General features: G+C 39.3%; 1 protein-coding gene across 3 annotated transcripts in view; it reads left to right on the plus strand.

Moving 5' to 3' along the window:
- The window catches only part of Pan3 (poly(A) specific ribonuclease subunit PAN3), a 150,726-nt gene that overhangs the window by 100,857 nt on the left and 33,410 nt on the right, over positions 1 to 16,459 (plus strand). For all 3 annotated transcript variants that reach the window (XM_004659981.2, XM_004659982.2, XM_045154421.1), the window contains 3 exons: positions 9,754 to 10,001; positions 12,497 to 12,601; positions 13,902 to 13,959. In XM_004659981.2, coding sequence (XP_004660038.2) covers positions 9,754 to 10,001; positions 12,497 to 12,601; positions 13,902 to 13,959 — 411 coding nt within the window. The remainder of the gene's footprint in view (positions 1 to 9,753; positions 10,002 to 12,496; positions 12,602 to 13,901; positions 13,960 to 16,459) is intronic.

A 16,459-nucleotide genomic window follows, 5' to 3' on the forward strand; every position in this document is an offset into this window, starting at 1 on the left:
TTTTAAAAAGACTTAGGTTATGGTAACAGTTTACCAAGTTACTTTTTTTAAATCTGTCAAATGTTACAGTAGTGGAATGAATAAGATTTTCATTTCTTACTTTTTTGGTTTTTTGAGATAGGGTCTCGCTCTAGCCCAGGCTGACCTGGAATTTACTATGTAGACTCAGGGTGGCCTCAAACTCTTTGTGATCCTCCTACCTCTGTCTCATGAGTGCTGGGATTGAAGGCGTGCGCTACCACACCTGTCATAAATAAGATATTTAAAGTTCAATGTTTATGGAAACATTTATAAAAAATAATGACTGAATTAGAAGACATTATTAAATGTTGGTACACATACCAACCAGGAAGGGATTTAGGCAAGTAAAGGCACTCTACCACAGAAAATAAAGACCTTTGGAGGTAGACAGACAACCACAGCAGTAGGTCTTCTACTGTCCCCAGCTCTCAGAGGTTGTCTTGGTAGAACCTTCTTTATGGACCTGTGCTATACAAACAAACAAACAAAAAAGCAGTTGGGGAATTGACTCTGTGATCCTAATAGATTAAAAACAAGAATTCCTTTAGGTAAGCCTGGCATGTGAGAACCAAGAAGCAAAAGTGCAAAACAATGTTTATTTTGTAATGTATATGGATAAGAAGTAGTGGAAGCCTGGCACGCCGTTAATCCCAGCACTCGGGAGGCTGAGGTAGGAAGATCACTGTGAGTTCGAGGCCAGCCTGAGACTACAGAGTGAATTCCAGGTCATCTTGGGCTAGAGTGAGACCCTACCTCGAAAAAACAAAAAACAAAAAAAGTAGTAGTGGAGATGGACTGGAGAGAGATGGCTTAGTGTTTAAGCACTTACCTAAGAAGCCTAAGGATCCCGGTTCGAGGCTTGATTCCCAAGTACCCATGAAGCCAGATGCACAAAGTGACCCAGGCATCTGGAGTTAGTTTGCAATGGCTGGAGGCCCTGATGTGCCCATTCTCTTTCTCTGCCTTCTCTACCTCTATCTCTGTGTCTGTCGCTCTCAAATAAAAATAAATAAATAAATAAATTTTTGAAAAGAAGTAGTGGAATCAACACAAGTTACTGCTATAACGTTTTGCTTGTGTGTTTATGTGTGATACTGGAGATTGAGCCTGGGTTCTTGAATGTGCTCTGTTAGGCACACACTCTACCACTGAACTACCCCAGCTTATTGTCATGACCCTTTGTTCAAAACTTTTCTCTCTTGCGAGGAGTTCAGTTAGTTTAAAGTAAAAAGAAGAAAATCATCATCACAATGGAGCAGAATTATGAAAAAATGGGGGCTAGGGAGATGACTCAGCAGGCACTTGCTTGCAAAGTCTTCCTGTGCCAGTTTAGTTCACCAGGACTAAAACTAGATGCACGAAGTGGTTCATACAGGGCTGGGGGATGGTTCAGTGGCTTAAGTGGTGCATGCACCTCATGCACCTCAAGCTTGGTTGCCACAGCTAGAGGCCTTGTGCTCCCATGCTTTCTCTGTCCCTGCCTGTCCCAAGTGCATAAACACAAATATTTTTTAAGCTGGGCGTGGTGGGACACACCTTTGAGGTAGAGGTAGAAGGATCACCTCGAGTTCGAGGCCAGCCTGAGGCTGCATAGTGAATTCTGGGTCAGCCTGGGCTAGAGCGAAACCCTACCTTGAAAAACATCATATATATATATATATATATATATATATATATATATATATATATATATATATATATATATATATATATATATATATAAAATTTTTATTTTAATAATATATGTTAAAGATGGTTCAAGTTATCTGTGTAGAAGTGAGTTATCAAGCCAAAGAGGGCTGTATTTAAAACACCTGTTGGTAAGGTTTTTGGTCAGTTGGTATGTAAGAACTTGAATTTTGGTAGAATTTCCACTATTTCCTAGCTGGTTAGCTGTGCCTAAACTCTTTCATTCCATGAGGTTTATATTACACAACTGCTTTCCTTGCATGGTTTTGGAATTCTGATAGGGGCTTTGAATATGGAGCTTCTGTGCCACCCTGCAGGCACTGCTGAGCACAGAGCAGTGTGTGGGTCACACTGTGAATGCCTGCGGATTGAACCTGTGTCGTCTTCTCTTGCTATCTGGCTGGTGTGCTTACTGCATGGCAGGGGTAAATTGTAGCCTTGAGTGTAGCTATGTGTGGAGTAGTGTGAATTCTAGTGACGTCTGAATGTGTGGAGGAGTTCTTAGACTTGGCACCTCCAATAAAGAATATTTATCACTAAGTTTCCTGAAGAATTTAATGATCATGTATGTTGCAAAGCAGCTTTACTTATAATCATCAATACAGGTAGGTCTACTTCAGTTGGATCCTGATGTTTTATTGTTTTTGATACCTTACTTTAGGATGCTTCCTTCAACATAGGGCTGCAGTGCATTCCGTGCAGTTACCTGAAGTATCTTGGGAATTTGTTGACAGAATGCATTCACTTATTTTTTTTCAGGACATCCAAACGTGTCATTGTAATGCTAGTTACACACACACCTACCTACCCACCTCCCTACATGTAGTTTCTGGGGGGGAAAAGCACTGAACTTTGCAGTTGGTTTTTATGCCCATCTTTGATTTATCATCAGGAAAGTCAAGGTGGGAAATACATCAATGTTTAATATGTTTTTGAAACCTGTTAGGACGTAAGGATAGATACAGTGTCTGTGTTTGGGGTATAACCCAACTATATATTGTTTAACTTTGGATTGTAGGATGTATATTAGTAACTTGGTTTTGTTCCCTTCATTGTGAGCATAGAAACTTCCTTATGATTCTCTCCTGCATAAGCCCTGTATTTGTCCTTAGTTCAAGTTCATCTTTGCAAGATGATAACCTAGTAACTCAGCATGGTCAGAAATGATAACTGACTTTTTTTTTAATAACTTTTTTTTTATTTGAGAGCGACAGAGAGAGAAAGAGGGGGGGAGAGAGAGAGAGAGAGAGAAAGAGAGAAAGAGAGAAAGAAAGGGTGTACCAGGGCTTCCAGACACTGCAAATGAACTCCAGATGCACCCCCTTGTGCATCTGGCTAATGTGGGTCCTGGGGAATTGAGCCTTGAACCGGGGTCCTTAGGCTTCACAGGCAAGCACTTAACCACTAAGCCATCTCTCCAGCCCAATAACTGACTTTTGAGGTTTGATTTGGCTCTTGGAATTTTCTTTTTTTAAAAAAGTATTTATTAGAGAGAATGAGGCAGATAGAGAGAGATGGGTGTGCGAGGGCCTCTAGCAGTTGCAAACAAACTCCAGACGCATGCGCCACCTTGTGCATCTGGCTTACATGGGTCCTGGGGATTCGAACCTGTGTCCTTAGGCTTTGTAGGCAAGTGCCTTAACCACTAAGCTCTCTCTCCAGCCTGAAAATTTCTTAACATTTTTGTGTATATTAGGAGTGTACATTAGATGGCATTGCCATGGAAGAGGACCATTGGAATGGCATGCTCCTCTGTCGACAGTCGTGGGCTTCATTGAGATAGGTCTTTGCTTGACCTCAGGCTGCTGTTTTCTTACTAGCATGCTTCAGTGATTCTCCAGTTTGCTCAGCCTTTCCCTCAGGTTCTGGGGTATGAAACTCAGGGGTCTTAGGCTCTTGTTATCTTTCATGAACTAGCATTGCATTTTTGGATATGTAGGAAAAAATTGACAGCTAAATAACAAAAATTATATTTTCGGTTTTTATTTAAATAACCTTCTTACCTGAATTTAATTTTCCACATAGCATGTGCTCGATTTATGGATAAGTTTATGCTCACATTTTTTATTGATAGCTAATGTAAGTGAGTTGTATGTTTAGTGTTTTGTTGCTCCCCTGCCCGCTGCTAAAAGGTTTTTGGTGTTTTCTACCCCCATCCCCCATGACGATGTGACTTTGTGTGTGTGTGTTTGTGTTTTGAAATACAATTCAGACTTGCCATTTAACTTGTGTACGGAGTTTTTTCTCCTTTACTTTTAATGTGTGTGAATTTCTGCTAAGCCTAGCTTGCTTTCTTCAGTGATGTAACTTCGTTTGTATCCTTCATTCAGTCGTGATTGTATTTTATAATACTCTTTAGTCATTCTGTTATTGAGGTACAAATGCTCAAGTACATTTTACTAGTTAATTTTTTTTAATTTTTTATCTATTTATTTGAGAGTGACAGTCACAGAGAGAAAGACAGATAGAGGGAGAGAGAGAGAGAGGATGGGCGCGCCAGGGCTTCCAGCCTCTGCAAACGAACTCCAGACGCATGCACCCCCTTGTGCATCTGGCTAATGTGGGACCTGGGGAACCGAGCCTCGAACCGGGGTCCTTAGGCTTCACAGGCAAGCGCTCAGCCGCTAAGCCATCTCTCCAGCCCCTAGTTAATTTTTTTAATGTCTTCTGAAACAGGCTGACCTTGAACTCTGCCTCTCCCTCTTGAAAGATGGGATTGATTACTAGTGCCATTACAAGTTCTTATTAGTGGAGTTGCTTTCTGGGAAGGATTCCTACATTTCTGTATTCACTGAATATATGGAAGTGTTTCCTTCATCCAAGTGTTCAGGGAAACTCAATTTAAAAAGATATATTTTATTGATTTTATTATTTGAGAGAGAAAGAGAGAGAAAGGCAGATGGACAGTGGATATGCCAGGTTCTCTAGCCATTGCAAATGAACTCCAGATGCATGTGCCACCCTGTGCATCTGTCTTATGTGGGTCCTGGGGAATCAAACCTGGGTCTGGTGACTTTTCAGGCAAGTGCATTAACTGCTAAGCCATCTCACCAGCTGGAAAGTCAGATTATATGTTATTTTTTCAATGTATTCCTGTAATACACAATCATGGCATTGTCTTATATCTGTACATGAGAAAATCATGAAGTTGCAGTTTCCTATTTAATGTTTGACAGGTAGTAGATTAACTTGATACATGGATATAAAATATGTAATGATCAAGTCAAAGTAGTTAACATTTACCTAACCCAGCCCTCGTTCCCTTCCAATTTCATTCCAGGGGCTGGTAGGTAGAATTCTTTGGGTCCTGTAATGGTGGCACATTTTTCTAGACTTCTTGCTTTACGCGGAGGTTTTTGTCTTTGTTTTCCATGTGCAAGAACTTAGGGTTGCATTTCATACACTCTCGTGGACACGAGGCTCTCACCTTACAGAGCCGAGCTCAGGCTGCACCGTGACTCTCCACGCCACACACCATGTATCTGCTGTCAAGTTCTTCTATCGCTCGTGTTCCTCGAGTTCTTCTTGTTCTTCTTTGTCATGTTGACATGCCTTCTGGGGGCATAGTCTACCTTACAGCTGTGTACACTCCCACCCTGGGAGGGCACTGAGGGAGTGTGTGAAGGATGTGTTGTACCTCAGCTTTCACAAGCTGTGTTGTCCAGACTGGTAGTTGTGTTTGGAAAGTACTAATTTGGTATATACTAACTGTGTAAACATTTAATTTGATAGATTTTGTCATTATTTGCAGGCCTTTTTTGTCTCTTGGGATTTATAGGAAAAAAATTATGTTATTCAAAAGCCATGATATTTCGCCTTAATTTTTTTATATCTCTTTTTAATCACTCTGGTTAGCACCTCCCAAGGACATTTCTATGCTGCTGCTTATTTTTATGTGAATAGAGGGCTATTCAGAAGCATTTTTTTCAAAATCATGCCATCATTTAAATTTCTCAGCTTGCATATCACTTCTGAAGTTATATTGAAAATAATTATGTGATGTCACCAAAATATCATTCTAACAGTTAATGACAAAAAGTAATATAACAAACCATAAAAGTGAATATTGCTAACTTCGTATATTTTATTAAATACAGATTTTCATTCTTCTGGACTGTCTTTTATGCTAATCTTTTGCATATTACTACACTTGATTTAGTCTTCTGTTGACTTTGAGTGCCGGTTTAGATCAGAGTGTTAAGATAACTACTGGTGTTCCTTCCTCAAAGGAAAAGACTAGAAATTAGTAATGAGTACTTACTTACACAAGAGAAAATTTATTATGAAGAAAAACACTTCTATTATAATTCATATGCAACCTATCAAGTATTTTGAAGTCCTTCCAGGAAAATTATTCCTGTGGTTAATTGTTAAATAATGTTGCAGTGGATGTTGCCTTTTTTTTTGTTTGTTTGTTTTGTTTTGTTTTGTTTTGTTTTGTTTTGTTTTGTTTTGTTTTGTTTTGTTTTGTTTTGTTTTTCGAGGTAGGGTCTCACTCTGGCCCAGACTGACCTGGAATTCACTATGGAGTCTCAGGGTGGCCTTGAACTCACGGAGCTCCTCCTACCTCTGCCTCCCGAGTGCTGGGATTAAAGGCGTGCACCACCACGCCTGGCGGATGTTGTTATTATTAAAGACACTTTTTGAGGTGGAACTTGCTCTTGCTAGATTGGAACCTACTTTGTAGACCAGGCTGGCCTCAAATTGGAAGTGATTCTCCTGCCTCTGTCTCATGAGTGCTGGGAGTAAAGGTGAGCAATAGCATGTCTTATTTAGCTAAGAATTCATACCATTGAGTCATCATTCCATGGTTTGTGCAGAATCTCTTCATTTTCAGCTAGTGCCCTTCTTTTTTCTTTTTTACTACTTGTTTATGGAGTGTGGTCTACTCCTTTCATGCGATTTACAATTTAGCATTGTTTATAACAGTTTACTAATGAGCCACATTAAAGTATTATTGTAACAGTGTGCGTATAGCAGTTTTATGTAAACAGATGTGTGGATATTTTACCTAGTTCTGTAATAGTCTGCTAGTGCATAGCTGTGTCTTCTGTGACTAGATGATATAATTATATAATTTCATTTCTGGCTTTTTGTTGTTGGTTTTATTTTTTGGGTTTTCAAGGTAGGGTCTCACTGTAGCCCAGGCTGACCTAGAATCCACTCTGTAGTCTCAGGGTGGCCTTGATCTCAAGGCGATCCTCCTATCTCAGCTTCCTGAGTGCTGGGATTAAAGGCGTGCGCCATCACACCCAGCTTCATTTCTGGTTTTCTAGATAATCTCATACCTGTATGGACAGTGATGCTCAGTGTTGAACATGTTTTATTTTAAATTATTTAAGTTAATTCTAATTTGCCTCATTTCATATATATGAACTACAATTTTTATATCTAAAATAATTTTTAAAAATTCTTAAATAAAGTGTTGGTATTATATAGTATAAATTCTAACATACAATTTTTTTTTCTTGTTAATATTAGTATTTGATCTTTTGTGGTAATCTGTGTTGATGTATTCAGCCTTAAAGAAAGATTTTACCTTTTGTCTTACTTGAAAACCTGGGATTAGAATCTTTCCCATCACCCTATGCTCTGACTTTTCCCACACTAAAGTTACATAAAGCTTTACATAACCTCTTTCTATTCCTTTACACAAGGCTTGGGAGTGGAGTGCTCACCTAGGAATCAAATCAACTTCAGCTTAATCTTGATTCTGTTGTTTACTAAACCGTGTGTCCTCACCATAATTCTGTTGACCTTTCAGTTAGTTTGGTCTTCCATGAAGTGAGCGCAGCGCACTTACTCCAGGGTGGGTCTGGGGATAAAGTGGATTATCGCAGGACACCGGGCAAGTGCTGTGGGAGGTAGCTGCGTGTATTACTGTGAGGAATGCCAAGTCAGTTCAGTGCTCATCCTGGATGGCTCATCAGTTTTATCGCAGAAGGAATGCAAGATTAACTTTAGGGGAAACTGTAAGTGTGTTTGAGAGTAGGTATACTATGTAGTCTATAGATTCATCGATAGTTAAGTGTGTAAATACAGTTAGATAAAGAGAGCTGGAGTGGTTAAATAATAAACAAAAATTAGGCTTGTCTCTTAGCATAGTAACTTGACTTCATAACTTTTTTCTTTTTTACAATAAAATGTTGGGTTTTTCTTAGGAAGGGCTCCATGAGAGTCTCCATGCTGGCTCCGTGTCCATGTGGTAGGCTTTGACTTGCATTGGAGGTACTGCTCTGCAAACGCAGAGTCTTGGGTTTGTTTGAATCTTGGCTTTGCTGTTGACTTTGTGTGTGTACCTGGTTAACTAGCATAAACCCTGCATCTGGCTTCTGATCCGCACTGTGGCGGTTATAGCTGCAGTATCTTACATTCTTTGTTGTTTCTCAGAAAATCGTTTGGTTGTCTCTCTTTAGATGTGCAAAGGGCTGTCCAAAGAAAAGAGTCCAGTCTAAGTCAGTTGTGTTCACCTGTGTGCTTTCTGGAAGCCTCATCTTAATTATGAAATACTACAAATTGAAATCTCTGTTAATCATAACATATTGCACAATCCAAGAAAAATGTTACCAAATATCTCTGACCATACTGTTATGATTAACAGAGTTTCAGTGATGAAGGTTTTTAGATAGTCCCTAGATAAGCTTGCTTTTTGGTGTGCATGTACAGATTGAGTGTGGTATGGTATGTGGCATATATGTGTGTGTGAGTGTGTACACATGCATGTGTGTGGAGGCCATAGGTCAGCAACACTGGATATCTTCCCCAATTACTCTCTTCCTTATTTTTCTTAAATTGTTTTCATTTCTTTATTTGAGAGAGAGGATGGGCACACCAGGGCATCTAGTAGCCACCACAGACGAACTCCAGATGCATGTGCTATCTTGTGCATCTGGCTTTCTGTAGGTCCTGGGGAATCTGGATCCTTTGGTTTTACAGGCAAGTGCCTTAACAACTAAGTCATCTCTCCAGCCCCTTCCTTATTTATTTATTTATTTTTTTAGCAGAGTCTCTTACTGAACCTGAAGCTCACTGATTGAATTGAGCTAATTAGCTAGTCAACCAAACTTCCAGTGAGCCTCCAGTATCTGCCTCTGCAGTGGTATAATTACAGGCATGAGCTGCATCTTGAGTGCTTTTTGGTGGGTTCTGGGGTTCCACACTGAGTTCCTCTTGTTTGTGTAGCAAACACTTCACTGACTTAAGCCGTTTCTCTCATCTCGTGAGCTTGGTTTTCATTTTCAGGAAAGAGGGTTTATAGCTCTAGTACCCCACTTCAGAACTGAACACCTCCATATAAGCCTCTGGATAACTTTACCTGGTTTTAATTAATTGGCATTTCATTTGCATTCATGCATGTGATTGGCAGTATAATTTCTATCTTTTCTATTTTTTTTTTTTTTTGAGGCAAGTACAATGGACTGGCCTTTTTTTAAAAATGTGAGAACAGGGGTTGGGGAGAGGCTCTTGCATCACTGTTCATCAGGCTTACATGGGACCTGGAGAGTCAAACATGGGTCCTTAGGCTTCACAGGCAAGTGCCTTAACTGTTAAGCTGTCTCTTTAGCCCAGTGTCACTCTTTTTCAAAAGATTTTGTTAATTGTATTTGGCTGAAAGAACTTAGTGGATATTTATTAGGTAATTTGATTTGTGTAATACCATAATATTTTAGTGGCATGTGGCATTTTGGAAATAGTACAGTTTTAAAGGACTTGTGAAAAAGCAAAAATAGTCTCCATTGCAATATCTTCCATGCTTCCATTAAAGTAACTACTAAATCACTAGTGACTTACTCGTGAAGTTTGAGGCATAAATTTTGATATGGAGAAGACTGTTATTGCAATGAATGCACTAATGGATTTGGCTGTGACTACATTTGAGAAAAGAAACTTTTGACATTTGCTTTAATCACTGCTTTGCCTAAAACAAAAGAAGATTTAATCTTTGTCCTTAAATTGGTGTGGCATTTTATTTTCCAAGCATTCCCCCCTGCCCCCACAACCAGTTACTGTTCCACTGAGACCCTGTTTTTGCCTCTTTCTCAGGACTGTCATTGTCTGCTGGATCTTCCCCTCTTCACTCCCCCAAGATTACTCCACATACTTCTCCTGCTCCCAGAAGAAGAAGTCACACTCCAAATCCAGCAAGTTACATGGTGCCGTCTAGTGCCTCCACACCTGTTAGTAATCCTGTTTCTCAGACTCCATCTTCTGGTCAGGTGATCCAGAAGGAAACTGTCGGGGGGACGACTTACTTCTATACAGACACAACTCCAGCACCTTTGACTGGAATGGTATGGCTCCACTAACGAGGGAATTGCAGTGCTCTTAGGCAGGCATCTTACTGATGAGCAGCCTTATTCCCAGATGGGATGTTTTATTGTGATAGAAAAAATTCTCATCTTCAGGTCGCTATGATCCTGCCTCCCCTCTCCTAGCTTAGATAAATCTGGCTTTGTTTAGAGGTTAGGTTATAGACGTGCTGTCTCTGTTTTAGTGCCTTAGGGCCGCTTTGAGTATGGGTTAGCCAGTACTTGTGCTAGCCAGTGTTGATGTCCTCTGACTTTTTTATTTTTAGGTACTGGATAGGTAGGTGAACTCTAGGAAGAAGTTGAAGAAAGTAAGTTGTATTTACCAGTCGTTACTGAAATACAGACGATGTCCAGGTGGTAGACTGGCACAGAGGCTTGCGGAGTAGGTTGTTGCAAAGGAGAAGGCCGATTCAGAACAAGGGGCATGACTGAGCAGCCAGACAACTAGAAGCATTAGCAAAGAGCTCATGAGTAAACATGCTCAACTCCATTAAAATAAGAGAAGCTAATCTGAATTACAGACTTTTGACTGGGTTTTAATAAACAGATTCTGATCCTCAAGTTAGAACAGTAATTTATTTTGATTAAATGTAATCTTTTAATTGAATATAAAGGAAGCAGGTTTCTTTTTGCTGTTTCTTCAGAGATTAGTTTTGCTGAGTGTTTTGACACTCGACTCTTGTGTTTCTGAGACTGTTCCCTGCCTGTAGAAGAAAAAGAATTCAACCATGGTTTTATGACAAATTTGAGAACATGGATATAAGTACTTGTAAGTTATGTAAAATCCTTAAAATTAACTGTTCTGTGAGGAGTTTTTTTGTTGGTGGCAGCGTATCATAAATCTTTATAACAGCCATCACAGAACAGCTGAGTGAACAAGTGGTCATAGAACGGAGGTAGAAACTTTCCTGGACTCTTGCAGGAAGACAGTCTTCCAGTGTTTTATTGTTTCGGCCTAATGTATTTTATAGTTACTGATACTGTTATGTTTAATAGTTGTAGAAGAAATTTAGCTTAATCTATGTAGAGGTTCTTTTATTGCAAAATGGTTTCCTTTGATAGAGACCAAGTATGGCATGTTTTATAATGTTTTTACTCTTCCAGCTATGACATATGCTTAGCAAGCCTAAGGTAGTTAAGCCAAATGATGCTATCTGACATAAGAAAGAAAACCAAGGTAAGAAAAGGCAGTAATACTCTCCCTGTAGGTTCAGGTTATGGGTAATTCCATACCACTTGATGTTTTAAGGAAATTTCAAATAATTTTGCAGAATAATCACATTAGGGCAACAGAAGACATCTGAATTTATTTTTAAAAATTATTTTCTGGAGAGATGTCTTAGTGGTTAAGGTACTTGCCTATGAAACCTAAAGACCCAGGTTCAATTCCCCAGAACCCACATAAGCCAGATCCACAAAGTAGTGCATGATTCTGGAGTTTGTTTGCAGTGGCTAGGCTAGAGGTCCTAATGTACCCATTCTCTCCCCTCCCCCTCGCAAAATTAATAAATGCTGAAATTATTTTATTTGAAAAATTTTATCCATACTGTACTCTGGTCCTATTCACATCCCATTACCTTCTCTTGTGAAACTAGATTCATTTTTAGGAGAGGGAAAAAAAAAAAACCTGTTTTACTTGGAAAAAAAAAATTGATAAGCGAAATAGCTGGGTATGGTGGCACACACCTTTGATCCCAGCACTTGGGAGGCAGAGGTAGGAGGATCAGTGTGAGTTTGAGGCCACCCTGAGACTACATAGTGTATTCCAGGTCACCCTGGGCTAGAGTGAGACCCTACTTTGGAAAACCAAAACATAAAAAGCAAAAAAAAAAAATAAATAAATAAATAAAAAGAAACAAAAAAAAAATGATAAGAGAAGAGAGAAGCTTGCAGTGGCAAGACCAAGCCAGTGATAGAGAGCTGACGCTGAGCGGGGGAGTGCCTGCCGCCATCCGCTTATGAGGTGAGGCCTGTGGGAGCGTCTTGCCATTCACTGAGGTGCTCACTCACCTAGGATAAGTTACTTCCCATGCTTATTGCAGTTGGAAGTGCTTAGCAGGTTTAGATGCCATTTGGCCCAGTTGGGCAGTAGTTTGAGCAGCCCTAGCAAGGTTACTTCCATTATCTCACTGTACCCAGAGGCATACCGTTTCTACCACCATTCTCTCTTCCCAGTTGCTTGGAACTATTTGTATATGGAACTGTCTGTCAAAAGCAAAAGCAGCTTTCTCCGTGGAACTGACATTTGACTCTGAAGAAATGTTTTCTCATTAGACTATTAAATAATGAATGACAAGATCATGAAATGCTTTCAGAAAGTATTCTCTTAACACCTGTATTCTCTGCAGCTTAATTCACTATTAAAGATTTGAGATAAATTTATTATTGCCATATGAAAATCTAACTTTTACCAAAACTATCAAGAGTTACCAGTTGAGTGAAATTGATGATCACATGTCCCCTTCCTACCTTTATAGGTGTTTCCAAACTATCATCTTTACCCTCCAACTGCACCTCATGTTGCTTACATGCAGCCAAAAGCAAACGCGCCTTCCTTCTTCATGGCTGATGAACTCCGGCAGGTACGCTCGCAGAATTTGTAGAACAGTGACCACCTCTTCCTTGTGCTCTAGTGAAGACGAGAAAGGATCGTGGAGTTTGGATGTTCTTTCAATATTCTACACGAGACAGAATTTAGAGGGTTTATGTTTTATTTGTATTTACTTCATACCTGTTTAAAGGAAATTTGTATAATTACGTATTAGAATATAAAATGCTGAATATTTAAATAGGCTCCCTTTCTGAACTTCATAATCTTTGTATTAAAGTGCCCTTTAAATAAAGAGTATACTTGTTTTCAAGATAGGGTCCCATTCTAGCCCAGGCTGACCTGGAATTAAGTATGGAGTCTCAGGGTGGCCTTGAACTCAGTGGCAATCTTCCTACCTCTGCCTTTTATTTGAAAAGTTTTATACATACTGTACTCTGGTCCTATTCACATCCCATTACCTTCTCTTGTGAAACTAGATTCAAAGTGCTGGGATGAAAGGTGTGTGCCACCATGCCTGGCTGAACAAAGCATAATTTAAATGATTCTTTTTTTTTTTTTTCCGAGGTAGGGTCTCACCCTAGCCCAGGCTGACTGGGATTCACTATGGAGTCTCAGGGTGGCCTCGAACTCAACGGAGATCCTCCTACCTCTGCCTCCCGAGTGCTGGGATTAAAGGTGTGCACCACCACGCCTGGCTAAATTATTCTTAATGTTCAAATTTTTGCTAATAGATTGAGAGTAAGTAATTTGAAACAGAAATAAGCTTCATTTTAAGTGACCCAATAAAAAGTTAAAAGTAGGTTTTATAAAATAATTTACTTTTTTGTTTTATTTGCTGATAAACGACTAGATATTACTTAATAGAATTTTATTTTACACTTAGATTCTCAAATATTTTTATTTTGCAGAAATAGATTTTAATATGAGGGAAGGGGAGGGCGGGTAGTGCCTTTCTTTTGCAGTGCTGGGGATGAAGTGCAGTGCTTTTTACATGTTAAGTGAGCACTGTACCTGAGCTGTGTCCCCAGCCCCTTATAGTGGCTTTACAGTGACTTGTTGACCAGCTTCTTAGTAGACCTTTATATTTCTCTCATTGAATTAGTTTCATGCTTTGATTTAAAAAGCATACCTACTTAAATTTAACCTGCATTATGAGGAAGTAGGTCTGTCTAGGACTTGAATTTATATATTTTAACTTTATAAAAAATTTTTTCATAATATTAGTATTAAAAAGTACTCAGAAAAATAAGTATGATGTTAGCTGTTTATAGTAGGATATCTAGCTCTCAGAAGCTGTGTTTAGATGTAAGTATACTTGTTTCCTTTTTTAGGAGCTGATCAACAGACATTTAATAACAATGGCTCAAATCGATCAAGCAGATATGCCAGGTAACGTGCATGTTGCTCCATTCGTCAGGGCTTCACTGTAGCCGTAGCTATCCTAAACTCACTGTGCAATCCAGGCCACCTTGAGCTTAGCAGCTGCTACCTGAGCTTCCTGACTGCTGGGATTATAGACATGAGCCACCACACATACAGTGTCTCCCTTTCTTTTATAGGCTGTTACTATAATTCTCATGCAGTAGTATTTGTTTTTATATATTATGAAGAAAAGTTTTTAAGATACTGATGATGATCTTGTTTATTTCAGTCCTACATGTGACAAGTATTCAAGTTCATTGGAAAATGTAGCTTTAAGTTTGGTGGAAAAAATATGCCCTGTGGCATATTCTTATTATTTCTACTTTACATGTGAGGAAACTGAAATTGACAGGTTACGGAGTACTAACTGTTGAGAGCGAGCTTTTCTGACTGCACCATAGTGTTTTTAGAATATTAAAGTCTCCTTCCTTGTCTTACTCTATATAAATTAAATACAATGTAATTTAGCAAAACTGTATGAATAATCTTAAAACACCTGATTACAATCAAGGATTTAGTGTCTCAACTTGATAACAAGATAAAGGTATGTGTCTGCCTGTTGATATCTTACAACTCATCTTTGCAGTTTGGATGAGCAGAGGACGTCACTAACAACTTTTGAAGTGTTCAGATTGAAATTTGTTATTTAACACTGTATTTAAGGCTTTAGATAGAGCAAAATTTTAAAAAGGAAATCAGAGGCACAAAAATTAAATGAAAAATAATCTTGTGTACTGTAAGTCATACAACTGTAAGATAGCCATTATTTGTAATAATTTAGAAAATACCTGCATAAAAGATAAATATCAGGTAAATTTCTATAAATTATAATATGGTACCAACCCAGTACCTTCAAATACAATTAAAATAGAATGGTTGTGCAGCACTATTGCCTGGGAGTCAGTTCGGGACAGGGTAGGGCTGTGTGGAGAGATGGTATGTCAGCTGAACAGTGAAGTATCGTAGCTATTATTGCAAAGGCCATGATGAAAATAACACTTTTTTGTTTTTCAAGGTAGTGTTTTGCTATAGCCCAGGCTGATCTAGAATTCACTATGTAGTCTCAGGGTGGCCTTGAACTCACGGAGATCTTCCTACCTCTGCCTCATGAGTGCTGGGACTCAAGGCGAGTGCCACCATGTCCAGCTGAGAATACCACTTTTTCTAAACTGATAATGTCATTTCAGTGAATACATAATAGCTTTTCATGAAATATGGTACAAATAATAATAGACTATTGACATCACTTTGAAGTACATGATTCTTCATATTAAATGAAGAACCCCTGTGTGTGCCGAATTGAGAGGGTTCTTGGATTAATTTGTGCTAGTTAAATTAATGTGATAAGAGACACAGTTATTTCAATTGATGAAATAGATTAGGAAAACCCCAAACACATTCTGTGATAAATGGGCCACATTATTAGGGAAGAAGGAAATAGGAACAATGGATATCTTCATATGGAAGGGATAAGATTGGATCCTATCCAAACCCATATTTAAAAAAATTAATAAGAGTTGGGGCTGGAAAGATGGTTTAGAGCATGTGCTGCTCTTGCATGGGTGCCTCTTAAGTGGGAGCCAACTAAGTTCAATTCCCCAAAACCTGCATAAAAAGCTGGGCATGGCCATACCCACCCTAATCCCAGCCAGCAGGGCATGGGGAAAGGCTAGAGAATTCACTGCAGCTTGCCAGTTCACAGCAGCGCTGGGTTGTGCAGAGCCTGGGTCAGGGACGTGCCGACGCGTTATAAGAGGACACCGATCTCTTCCTCCGGCCTCCACGTCCCTGTGTGTGGGATGCAGGGCACACCACAAATCACACGTGCACACACTCTTTTATTCCACGTACACACAATTTTGTAGGGCCTGGGAGATAGCTCAGTTGTTAAAAGTTCTTGCTGTGCAAGCCTGAAGACCGAAGTATCCAGCCCCAGAACCCACATGAAGCTGGTGCAAGTAGGCTGTGTCTGTGCCCCACCTGACTGTAGCAGCAGGAGGCAGGCCACCCCAAAGCTTACAGGCCAGCATATCTGGCATTCACACAGTAGGAAATGAGAGAGACCCTTGCTTAATAGGGAAAATTTAATATATAGGAGCCAGATTATTTTTTCTTATAAAGTATTAACATATTTTACTAAATTGCAAATTTAGTAAATTTAGTAATGATCCAAGGTGACTATCATTAAAATGAAACCCAAACTTGGGCTGGAGAGGGCTTACCAGTCAAGGCACTTGCCTACGAAACCTAAGGCTCCAGGTTCAATTCTCCAGGTCCCATGTTAGCCAGATGCACATGTGTCTGGAGTTCCTTTGCAGTGGCTAGAGGCCCTGGTGTGCCCATTCTCATTCCCTTTGTCTGTATCTAATAAAATGATAAAAAGGGAATTTTATTAAAAATAAAATGAAACCCAAACTTGAGGAAGAGATTTGAAATCTATATAATAAACAAATTATATTTGAAGACT

Source organism: Jaculus jaculus, chromosome 7, assembly GCF_020740685.1.
Source record: "Jaculus jaculus isolate mJacJac1 chromosome 7, mJacJac1.mat.Y.cur, whole genome shotgun sequence".
Lineage (NCBI taxonomy): Eukaryota > Metazoa > Chordata > Mammalia > Rodentia > Dipodidae > Jaculus > Jaculus jaculus.